This window comes from Hordeum vulgare, chromosome 4H (genome assembly GCF_904849725.1).
Source record: "Hordeum vulgare subsp. vulgare chromosome 4H, MorexV3_pseudomolecules_assembly, whole genome shotgun sequence".
Lineage (NCBI taxonomy): Eukaryota > Viridiplantae > Streptophyta > Magnoliopsida > Poales > Poaceae > Hordeum > Hordeum vulgare.
In genome coordinates this window covers 377,695,516-377,707,235 of record NC_058521.1, presented here as the reverse complement: position 1 = coordinate 377,707,235, position 11,720 = coordinate 377,695,516, and the positions used below count along the sequence as shown (strand labels likewise).

General features: G+C 52.2%; 1 protein-coding gene across 1 annotated transcript; it reads left to right on the top strand.

Moving 5' to 3' along the window:
- The first annotated feature begins 764 nt into the window (after window positions 1–764).
- Window positions 765–9,303, top strand: LOC123448665 (probable serine/threonine-protein kinase At1g54610). Its single transcript, XM_045125628.1, has 7 exons — window positions 765–1,287; window positions 1,376–1,660; window positions 1,758–2,075; window positions 3,348–3,575; window positions 4,427–4,527; window positions 5,299–5,416; window positions 8,655–9,303. Exons 1-7 carry the CDS (start codon window positions 964–966, stop codon window positions 8,937–8,939), a joined length of 1,659 nt encoding a protein of 552 aa, XP_044981563.1. The 5' UTR covers window positions 765–963; the 3' UTR covers window positions 8,940–9,303.
- Window positions 9,304–11,720: the final 2,417 nt, after the last annotated feature.

Genomic DNA, 11,720 nt, shown 5'->3' with positions numbered 1-11,720 from the left:
ATCGGTTTTCTGCGGAGCTCGGGCGGGGCCCTGCAGGAATAGATCATCACCATCACCGACGCGCCGTCACGCTGCCCGAGAACTCATCTACTTCCCCGCCCTTCTTGTTGGATCAAGAAGGTGGAGATCGTCATCGAGCTGTACGTGCGTGGAACGCGGAGGTGCCGTCCGTTCGGCACTTGATCGGGACAGATCGTGGGACGGATCGTGGGACGGTTCGTGTGACGGATAGTGGGACGGATCGTGAAGACGTACCACTACATCAACCGCGTTTATTAACGCTTCCGCTTAGCGATCTAAAAGGGTATGTGGATCCGATTTCCCTCTCGTAGATGATCATCACCATGATAGGTCTTCGTGTGCGTAGGAATTTTTTTGTATTCCATGCAACGTTGCCCAACAATACATTCATATCTAGCCAAATTTAAAACAAGAATTTTGGAACGGAGGAAGTATTTATCAGCAATTTGGCCTTATACAACCCGATTTATCAGCATTTGGCCCCTTATACATATTTTTTTGGCTTCATCAGTTAGGAGAAGACTCTAGAAATCAAAAGAGAAATCGCCTTTGCCTATACCGGGGATCAACCATGAACGAAACAAAAAGAAGCAAAGAAGGGTAAAGGAAAACCAAGCAAAACAAACAAAAAAGCCAAAAGACTGTCCATGTTTTATACTCCTCTACTATAAATCCTCTCTCCTTTCCCTTCATGAAAGTCCCTTCTTTATCACCCTCACATGGATCACAGGTACAGGCCAGGCCCAGTGCAGGGGGTGCGGGTGTGTGTGGGAACTGGGAAGGCAGCCATCAGCATCAGATTCGGAGGGGGTCAAACACCTCAGTCCACCTCCAGCCTCGCTCGCCCCCGCCCCCGCCCCCCATCCTCACCTCCCTCACTCGCGGCGCCCACTTTACTTCACTCGGCCCATGCGCTGCCGCCGCCGCCGGTGACCGACCCCCATGGGCTGCGTCCACGGCCGCCCCTCCGCCGTTCCTACTCCGGACCGCCCGCCTCCCGAGCCGAAGCCCGAGCAGGCGCCGCCTCAAGAGGGCGACAAGGGTGACCAGCCTGCCCCAGCCCCGTCCGAGAAGCACGCCAGGAAGGAGAGGCGGTTCCGGTCGTCGCGCTCGGTGGCCGAGGCCCGCCTCGGCGGCAGCTTTGCCAACAGGGCACGCGGGGAGCAGGTCGCCGCCGGCTGGCCCGCTTGGCTCTCCGCCGTCGCGGGCGAGGCCATCGACGGCTGGACCCCGCGTCGCGCCGACTCTTTCGAGAAGATCGACAAGGTACGCGCGCCCCTTCCCCAGGCCCGGTTCCTTTTGCATTTACCAGCCGCCATTGGGTCTGAAGAAAGTTTGCGCCTTTTGGGGGCAGATCGGGCAGGGCACGTACAGCAATGTGTACAAGGCGCGGGATACCGTGAGCGGCAAGATCGTGGCGCTCAAGAAGGTGCGCTTCGACAACCTCGAGCCAGAGAGCGTTCGCTTCATGGCCCGCGAGATCCTCATCCTCCGCCGCCTCGACCACCCCAGCGTCATCAAGATCGATGGCCTCGTCACCTCTCGCATGTCCTGCAGCCTCTACCTCGTCTTCGAGTACATGGAGCACGACCTCGCCGGGCTGGTCGCCAGCCCAGATATTAAGTTCACCGAGCCACAGGTCTCCAAGATCCCAATGCTGCTGCCTTTGGTGCCCCTATGACACCGTGCGATGAAATGAGAGCCTAATCGAGGTGTCTGGCTTTGCTCACCTGCAGGTTAAGTGCTATATGAACCAGCTGTTGTCGGGGCTGGAGCACTGCCATGACCGTGGGGTGCTGCACCGTGATATCAAGGGGTCGAATCTGCTTTTGGATAACAATGGCATGTTGAAGATTGCAGATTTCGGTCTGGCGTCATTCTTTGATCCGAGCCGTAAGCAACCGATGACAAGCAGGGTTGTGACACTATGGTACCGACCACCAGAGCTGCTTTTGGGCGCAACCGATTATGGGGTGGGCGTGGACCTATGGAGCGCGGGATGTATACTCGCCGAGTTGTTGGCTGGGAGGCCTATTATGCCAGGCCGAACCGAGGTTAGCAATAATATATCTAACTGTTTGGAATGCTTCTATATCTTCTTTGTGGCATAAAGTTCCTTTGTAACCAAGTCATGTCACTACATCAGCGTAAATGTTGGTGAAATCAGTGAACGCCTGATGTGGCCAGAGACACATTGACCTGCCTTGGGATCTTCTTTCTTGCTACATGTTTTGTGTGTTTATTCATGCGTCAGCTTAGTTTAGCATGACCTCACGCTATTTACGTTGGAAAAATTAGGCAAGATCATGATTAATTCCAGTAAACAATTCATGACTAGAACCAAAACTAGCATACAACAATCTAGTAAACTAGATGAACAGCAGAATATGCACATCACCATCTCACACAAAGTAGCAACTGCTGAGAGAGACTTAACAGATCACGAATAACGTATTGTTCGTTAGCTGCTGTAGGAGCGACAGTGTTGATGACGATGTTGGCACGATCTGTTGTTGACGGCGATGAGTAGCACCGCCCGACTTGTACGGTAGACGACCCGTGATGACGAATTTGAGCAGTCGCGCAGGGCGCTTCCCAAAAGCCTGATTTGTCCTCTCCCGGTGCAGGATCGCAAAGACGAACGGTTCTAGAGACCTGCTCTCCCGCACGCCGGTGCACGCTGGCGTTCGAGATGAGGTAGACTACGGTGGCGTCGCAAGTTGCGAGATGAGGCAAACCCCTAGGTTTTTGGGTCTATTTTTGGCTGAGGCCGGTAAGCAGTATATATAGGAGGACCAGAGGCGGTACCGTGTCGCGATCACGATCTCAAACCGAGTTGGTTTCTAAGTCGCATACTTACCGGACAAGAAATAATTAAGTTGTCTGCCAAGACATAAAAAATAAAACGGCAGAAGGAAGCCGTGCCCCCGCAAGGCAACAGGCTGGATTTCGGCGAACCATTCACGCGTATGTCACACGTACGCCCCGCCCTGCCCAGGCGAGGCAAGGCGAGCGAGCGCGAGTGTGGCCTTCCCCTTTCTCTTCTCAACACACACTTAAGAGTGGTGGGGAGAACTCACTATATAAAGAGGTCCAACTCTTCCTCAACTAGCGGTATAATACTAAACTTTAGCACCACCACACCACCACTTGCCATTTTATTCATGGTCTCTTTTGAGATTTCAGAATTTGTAAATGGGCCAAGCCCATTTATTCTAACAATTTATGCACTTGCGCTGTTCCGTCTTCAGGCCAACCAATCCAGTCAACAGGTACTGCTTTATCTTCCCATGTATCATTTTCTTGACCATGTCTGCTCCTTTCAGGTGGAACAGCTGCACAAAATTTTTAAGCTGTGTGGCTCCCCCACAGAAGAATATTGGAAAAAGTCGAAGTTGCCTCATGCAACGATATTTAAGCCTCAGCAGCCATACAAAAGACGAATAAAAGATACATTCAAAGATTTTCCACAATCAGCATTGCGGTTGATTGAAACACTACTTGCAATTGATCCAGCTGATCGTTTGACAGCGTCCTCCGCATTAAGAAGTGATGTAAGCTAGCTATGAACTCTTACTATTCTGTCCTAGGAACTTAAAATTCTGCATTTATTTTGAAGTCATTGCCTTCTTATAAACGCATTATTTATTGATTTAGGAAACTTGAATGCCGTACAGAACTATGTATGCACGTTAACAATAGCTAAATGTTCCTGTTGTAAACTAGGGTTCGGAAACATGATATTTCTGCCAGCGTATATTTTTTTGGTCGGTAGCTGGTGGCGTAGATTTAGGTTTGAGATGACAACCGAACAAGCATATGGCACTTGTAGTCCATGTTAACAATAGACATTCTATTCATACCGAAATAACCAGTTTATTCTGGAACCTGACAAGTATTGACATGGTTAGTAACATGATATTCTTATTTGGACCATGGGTCTTATCACAACCGAACACATTGACCCTTCGTTTCGTGTGTCCATACTGTCTAAAATCCCAGATTGCACTCTCAAAGCTTCACTGTTAGTGCCACATTGACGTGTGGCTGTAAATTAGCCAGCTTTTGAAAGAGCATTGAAGAACCTTCCTGTCCCATCAGATATGACCACCCTAGTAATCTAGGTTGGTGCAGCCATTCTGGAGATTCTACTTGTATGTCTGTGGATGATCAAAGTCTCAATTTTTCCTTCAGTTGCATACTTTTGGTTTTCCAATAACATGTAAAATTGGATAATGGAGATTCTACTTGTATGTCTGTGGATGATCAAAGTCTCAGTTTTGCCTTCAGTTGCGCATACATACTTTTGGTTTTCGAATAACATGTAAAATTGGATAATGTGTTAACCATGTGTTGATTATATAGGATTATTTTACTAAACAATTGTTAATTATTATTTACACAGTTCTTTACCACTGAACCTTATGCATGCGAACCATCGAGTCTCCCAAAATATCCCCCAAGCAAAGAAATGGATGCAAAGCGCAGAGATGAAGAAGCCAGACGGTTTGTCATCTTGATGCTCATTTTGTTAGCTATGTTATTTGTTTGTGTTGTGCTTTGTCCCTTGGCATCTCTTTGTGGGCGTTGCTCATATGCCATTTTTTATTGGCCTTCCAACATATTTTCGCATATATAAAAATTCTTAGTTTATAATGCAAGTACAGGATTATCTGCTTGATAAAATAGAATATTTTCTCTGCTATCAAACTCCGTTTATTATATTAGTGCTTAGGGAACTGTTGAAGGAACAAACTTCGATTGATAGGTATTATGTATTGCATCTACATCTGAATAGTCTCTTGGACGTATTGGAAAATGGTATTCTGGTTACTAGTATAGTTTAGTATGTGGGGCCCTCATTCTCCCTTGGCCTAGGACGCTAGCCATGTTCGCCTGGTCTATGGGCCGGCCCCAGTTGCAAAATAGAATACAGGAGTAAAAAATAGTTGTGACCCAGTAGATTGTTGCACTGTAATTACTAATAAAGGCCAAAAAATTAAGAGTGTCCTCTCATTTGTTCTTAAAGTAGTACATGCTACTTATTTGTTATGACAAGATTTCCAGGATTTATGTGGAATATGCTATGCAGACTTCATTGTTGGGTCAAAAGTCAATTAATCTCACATACCCCATCAATTCTATAAAGTGTCAACTCATCAAATCCCCCCTTTATGCAAATAACCAAATTTCCTTGGAAGCTATGTTCCCTGTTCACGGTCTCATATGAGTTGAGCGCTTGAATGCTGCCTTACTTATTCATGTCATGATCAACAGTTCAAGAGCTGCTGGTGGTAGACCTAATGGAGATGGAGCTAGCAAGGCAAGGACACGCGACCGGCCTAGGGGAGCTCCAGCTCCAGAGGCAAATGCCGAGCTTCAAGTAAATATTGATGTATGTTCAATGAACTTGCTTCCTCACTAATTCTGAATTATTTTATATTGTTTCTGTTATGACCAGAGGCCCAGTTAGCCAAACTGGCCGAGTTATCTTAATAATATTAGGGGCTTAGCCCAGTTTATTATAGCCTAGGGAACTTATATATAGTCATGTAATCAGCACTTTTGAGATTAAGCAAAGATCAATCTATTTTGATCGGCTCCAACTAGGAGCCGGTGCCCTAACCCTAGCCGCATCTTCCATCGCGCCGCCGCCCCCGTCCGTGCAAGACGGCGCCCCTGCGCCGGCGACCACATCCAATCCCCTCCTTCCCCTACAACCTCCGGCCAAGACCCGGTAGAACCCTAGTTTCTACCAGTTTGGTATCAGATAGCTTCGGTGCGATCATGTCTTCACCGCCGCCCACCTCAACCCTTCCGCTGCTGTCCACCACCACCACCCCGATGACCACCACGACCGGCGCCCCGCAACTGCCTGCGCCGGCCTCTTCTGCCGCGCTGCGTCCTGCTGTCCTCACCCCGGAGGAATTGACCGGCGCGATTCACAACTTGGCCACCGCCGTTCAGGGTATCCGGCTCTACCTGGACGTCCCCTACGGGCTGCAGCCGGTCGCGCCACCACCAGACCGCGCCGGGCCGTCGTGGCTGCCCTGGCAGCCGCCACAGCTGGCGGCAACCGCCGCGCTCGCCTGGCTGCTGCAGCCAACACTGCAGCTGCCTCCGCCACCCTCGGCCGGGCCGCTGCAGCAGACTCTGCAGCCGCCGCCGCCACAAACCACCTCCGGGCCGGGCCCTACCTCGGCGCCGGGGGCGTCGATCCACCAGCTCCGGTTTCCCCCCTCGCCGTCGCCTCTCCCGGCCTGGGTGACCGGGTCGTCACAGCCGGTGTACACGACGGCGCCGTCGCACATCCAGTCGCCACCGGCGCCACCCCCGCAGTACGGCGTGCCCTCCAGCTTCGCCGGCCCCGATGGGTACCCGACACCGACCCCTGCACTACTCCGCGCCGACGAGCCGTACTGCCAGGGCGGCCCTACCCACACGCCGCCGCGCTTCGCCAAACTGGACTTCGCCACCTATGACGGCACTGAGGACCCCCTGAGCTGGCTCAACCAATGTGACCAGTTTTTTCAGGGGCAACGGACGCTAGTGTCGGATCGCACCTGGCTTGCTTCATATCACCTCCGAGGCGCCACACAGACGTGGTATTACGCTCTCGAGCAGGACGAGGGCGGCATGCCTCCATGGGAGCATTTCCGCGAGCTCTGCCTCCTACGCTTCGGGCCTTCGATCAAAGGGAGCCGGTTGGCGGAGCTTGGCCGCCTACCCTTCACCTCCACGGTGCAGGACTTCGCCGACCGCTTCCAGGCCCTGGCGTGTCACGCGCCTGGCGTGACGACTCGCCAGCGGGCCGAGCTCTTCGTCGGGGGCCTCCCCGACCACATCCGCGTGGACGTCGAGATGCGCGGACCACATGACATCCAGACGGCCATGTACTATGCCCGCGCGTTTGAGCAGCGGGCGGTGGCTATGCAGCAGGCGTTCCCGGCCCCGGCACCTCGCCCACCCCCTCAGCCGGCTATGTCTGCACCCAGCCGGCGACAGGGACGCCCGCCACAGCAGCAACTCGACCGTTCTGTCGGCTAACCCCGACCGAACAAAACGAGCGTCGTCGCCAGGGGTTATGTTTCAACTACGATGAGCCCTACGTGCCAGGCCATGTCTGCCCGCGCCTCTTCTACCTGGAGGCAGACGACTATGTCGTGGAGGATACAGCTCCCTCCGAGCTTGCCGAGGCGGCAGCCCCGGCGTCAGCCGCTGCTCTCGTGGTCTCCCTGCACGCCCTTGCCGTCATACGAGCGGAAACAACGATGCTGTTGCCAGTGACGGTTAATGGGGAGCGCCTCTTAGCTCTCCTGGACACGGGCTCTACACACAACTTCCTGCCCGCGTCTACTATGCATCGCCTGGCCCTTCAGTCGATGGGCGGTGAGCAGCTCCGAGTTACCGTGGCTAACGGTCACCGTCTCCGCTGCCACGGAATTGCGCAGCAGGTTCCCATCCTCATCGGCGACGAGTCCTTCGCCATCACGTGCGTCGGCATCGACTTGGGCGACTACGACTTCATCCTTGGCGTTGACTTCTTGCGGACGCTCGGACCCATCCTTTGGGACTTCGACGCACGGACCATGACTTTCTGGCGTCAAGGGTGCATGGTGCAGTGGAAGGGCGAGGGTGGCACTTCTCCAGCAGTTCCCTCTCAGCCGTCGACCGCCATAGCAGACTCCGAGCCGCCCCTGTTGCAGCGGCACGACGACCTTTTACCGGTGCTCCTTGTTCACAAGCCCGGGGGCTCGTGGCGTTTCTGCCTCGATTACCGTGCTCTCACTGCCACGACGACGAGGGTCAATTTTCCTATACCGGTCGTGGAGGAGCTCCGGGAAGAGCCGCCAGGGCCACGCTTATTCCCTACGCGCGACTTGCGTTCTGGCTACCATCACGATCACTTAGTTTTTGGTGATGCCTTTCGGTCTCTCCAACGCGCCGACGACATTCCAGGCCTTGATGCACGACGTACTTTGGACCAGCTCAACCCTCCGAAGGCACCTTGGGAGCAGCTCAAGGAGTTCCGCCAACATTTTCTAGATGTCCAGCTCGAGGACGAGCTGTTTGCGCAGGCGGGGAGAAATGTTATGACCAGAGGCCCAGTTAGCCAAACTGGCCAAGTTATCTTAATAATATTAGGGGCTTAGCCCAGTTTATTATAGCCTAGGAAACTTATATATAGTCATGTAATCAGCACTTTTGAGATTAAGCAAAGATCAATCTATTTTGATCGGCTCCAACTAGGAGCCGGTGCCCTAACCCTAGCCGCCTCTTCCATCGCGCCGCCGCCCCCCATCCGTGCAAGACGGCGCCCCTGCGCCGGCGACCACAGCCAATCCCCTCCTTCACCTACAACCTCCGGCCAAGACCCGGTAGAACCCTAGTTTCTACCGGTTTCTGTGAGCCAGTTTTGTTTGGAACTTAGTTGTCTGACTTGCCTACTGAGCTGAGGTGGTGCCATCACTCGGTTGGCCTCAGTTCTTCACATGAGCAATAAGCCAATTTTATTCCCTCATCCCAAGTATATGAGCTGTAGTTTTCACAATGAACCTCTTACAGGGTATGACCTAAAATGGTATCGTGCTCTCATATTTCTGCTAACTCGTGTCTATTTTTGTTTCTTACAGAAAAGGAGGATAGTAAGTCATGCAAATGCAAAAAGTAAGAGCGAAAAGTTTCCTCCCCCGCATCAGGATGGTGCAGTTGGTTTCCCTTTGGGTTCTTCAAATCAAATGGACCCACTATATGAACCCCCAAACCCGACTTCCTTCAGCACTGTGTTTGCTCATGAGAAAAGCTCCGTGCCTACTTGGTCTGGGCCATTGGTCAATTCTTCCGCAGTTGGGAACCAAAAGCGGAAACACAAGTCCAGCCGCTCATCAAAACAACCGTCCACTGCCCGTGCTCGGTAAGTTGCTGAGAGGTGGTACTTGTAGAGAAAACGAGGGTCCACTCCGTGGTGTTGCCTACACAATGTTTGGCAAACAAGGCATGTGATGATAAATTAATTTGTTGCTTCATCAATTATTTTGGTGCACTTATTTTCTGGGGGAACTTCATTGTATAGTCTGGGGAAGGAACTCAAGTAGTTACTTGTGTACATTAGGTTCTCCTTTTTTCTGTTCTTATAAGCAGGTGCATTTGATGTTAGATTCATTTGAGTGGAAGCTTAGATCTCTAGCAGTTCAGGACATCCCCTTCCATTGTAACACCTTTCGTTTTTACAGTTGAACCTATATAAAAATTTCTCATCAATTCCAGTTGAAATTTTGAACTTGTGGTACTTGCAATGTTCCAGTTTAATCTAGCCAGGAAGCTAGGACAACCGATTCCCAAGTCTTCTCAATTTATTTGGCCTGTGACAAAGTGCCAATCTGAACTTTGCCTGCAAGTTGTCTGTGTTTTGCGTACAGAATGTTATTTTTATCACATACCTGATGCAATTCCAGTCATAAAATGGATGAATATAAATAAGATATCTGTTTTCTTTGCCTCGGAAAAAGGCAGAAGATGAACTTCTCGTTCATAAGAACAAGACCTTGTCTTGTCAGCAAAGATGGCAAAGATTAAACTAAAAGTCTTGGCATACAGGGTTTAGAGAATTTCCAACGCCATCCTCTATAACGGGCACACTAGTCATCCGTGGATCGTGTCACGACCCTTCGGTCGACGGGAACGGCCATCCGATCTGTACGTCAAATGTGTGTTTTTATTAACTTCAAAAAATAGCAGCAAACCGTTAGAGTTTAATTAACATGTGCTAGTTATGGGGTAATCTCTCCATTTAACTGCCACCTCTCCCTAAGAGATGTCTCTTCATTGCATCTTTTATATATATATATATACCTATAAGAGCAACTCTAACCGTCCGAAGCAAACGGACGGTCATTTTGTATACTTTCTGTTTGTTTGGGTTGGTTCAATAGACACCAACATCCGTTTCGGCGTTTGGACCGACACATGCGTCCAACATTGATCCGATCCATTTTTATCGGTGCATGAAAAATAAAATAAAGCATTAATAAACAAGCATTAATTAAACATTAAAAGCCGACCAGAGTCTACGCGTCCCCATTATATTAATTAAACATAAAAAAAAAATCTAAACTTGGAGGCAACCCTAGGCGGCAACGACGTCGTCGTCTGGGCCGGTGAGGTTGACCAGCGTAGGCGCTAGGCCGAACGAGAGGAACGCCATGGTCCAGAGGGCACCTTCGTACGCCTCCGTCGTCTGTCCCACCGGCGCGGGCTGTGTTGTTGGCGGTGGTAGCACAACACGGGCGCGCTCCTCCTCCATCTCCCGTCGTTCCTCCTTCGCCTCCTTCTCCAGCTCCATCTGCCGACGGCCTTCGGCTTGCTCCGCCCGCAGGTGCTGAGAATAACAGTGCAGGAGGTAGGCTTCCTCCTGATCCGGTGTCGCGTCCAATCAGATGGGCGGCGCACTGACCCACTCGCGGACGCAGACGGTCCACTGGTAGACCTCCCGCGGCTCCGTGGGCTTGGTCTTCGATGGAGTGGCACGACACAGTCGTCGGTGGTCGATAGCGCGATGGTCTCCGCGAGCCGCTGCTGGTACGCCGCCTCCTCCTCGCCGGCCTTGCGTCGCTCTTCCTCCTCGCTCTCGCGGAGAACAGCTGCCAGCGACGCCTGGTAGGCGGCCTAAGCTTCCTGGTCCTCCTCGCTGACGACGGGCGGGGGTGACGGAGGGCCTCCTGGTTGCACGTTGCGCACGCCCTGCCGACAATGCTCCTCCTGCTCGATCGTGAACGAGAGCTCCCAGTGGGGAGAGTCGGCCTGGTAAGCAGGGTTAAGCTGCTGCTCCGGCGTCTGCAGGCGCCGACGACGACTCACCCCCTCCGCGTGCAACCGCCCCGACCGCCGCACGATCGGCACCGGGATCCTCTCCGGATCCAGATGCCAGTGGTGCGGGAGGGTGACATCGGGGTACGGCAGCGAGACGTGGTGCTTCCAGTGCCACCGCGCTTGGTGCACCGGGAAGCTGACACGCTGGCGAGGCCGGCGGGAAGATGCCGACCGAGAGATCTCATGAGGGTAGACGGGGGCCTTTCCCTTGTTTTGGAAGGAGACGGCCATGGCACACGATGCTAGGGTTTGGTCGCCGACGAGGTGGCGAGATGGGACAGGTGGGTTCTGGAAGCAGATGAGGCGGAACTCACTGCACGCGCGGATTAAAAAAGGTCGATTGTGGGAGCTGACGCGTGGGTCCGAGGAGGGCGTCCGTCATCAATTATGTTGACCGTGGGTGGTTAGGGCGGACACCGAGAGGGCGCGCATGCGTCTGATTCGTGTCCGCGTCGACGCATTCCAGTTTCAAATTTGGGTCGAAAATGAACGGCACGGACGCATTTTGGCAATGGGTTGACGCGTTGGGTCATCCGTTTTGTTTCCATGACCCCAAACGACGGAGGATAAAATGAATCGTCGTGTTGGAGTTGCTCTAATCATTTAATGATAGAGACACAGATCGGTCCATAGTCTTTCCGTTGAGAGAGAAAGAGCCTATCAGGCGGCAGTTACACGCTCTCGCATCGGTCAGAGTCGTCTTATCGCATTCGCGTCGGGCCAAGCGAGGCCTCCGATGCAGATCCATCTGACATGGTGTTTCTATAGCAGAGCAACGGCGCCGCTGGATGAGTTCTTCACCGTGCCGGTACAAGGTCGGCATCAAGTGA

What these genes read in the sequence shown, in the direction of transcription:
- LOC123448665 (XM_045125628.1), top strand. Translation starts at nt 964, where the DNA reads ATGGGCTGCGTCCACGGCCGCCCCTCCGCCGTTCCTACTCCGGACCGC. An exon ending in TTAAGTTCACCGAGCCACAG is followed by an intron (nt 1,661 to 1,757) that starts GTCTCCAAGATC and finishes GCTCACCTGCAG; the next exon opens with GTTAAGTGCTATATGAACCA. An exon ending in TTATGCCAGGCCGAACCGAG is followed by an intron (nt 2,076 to 3,347) that starts GTTAGCAATAAT and finishes TGCTCCTTTCAG; the next exon opens with GTGGAACAGCTGCACAAAAT.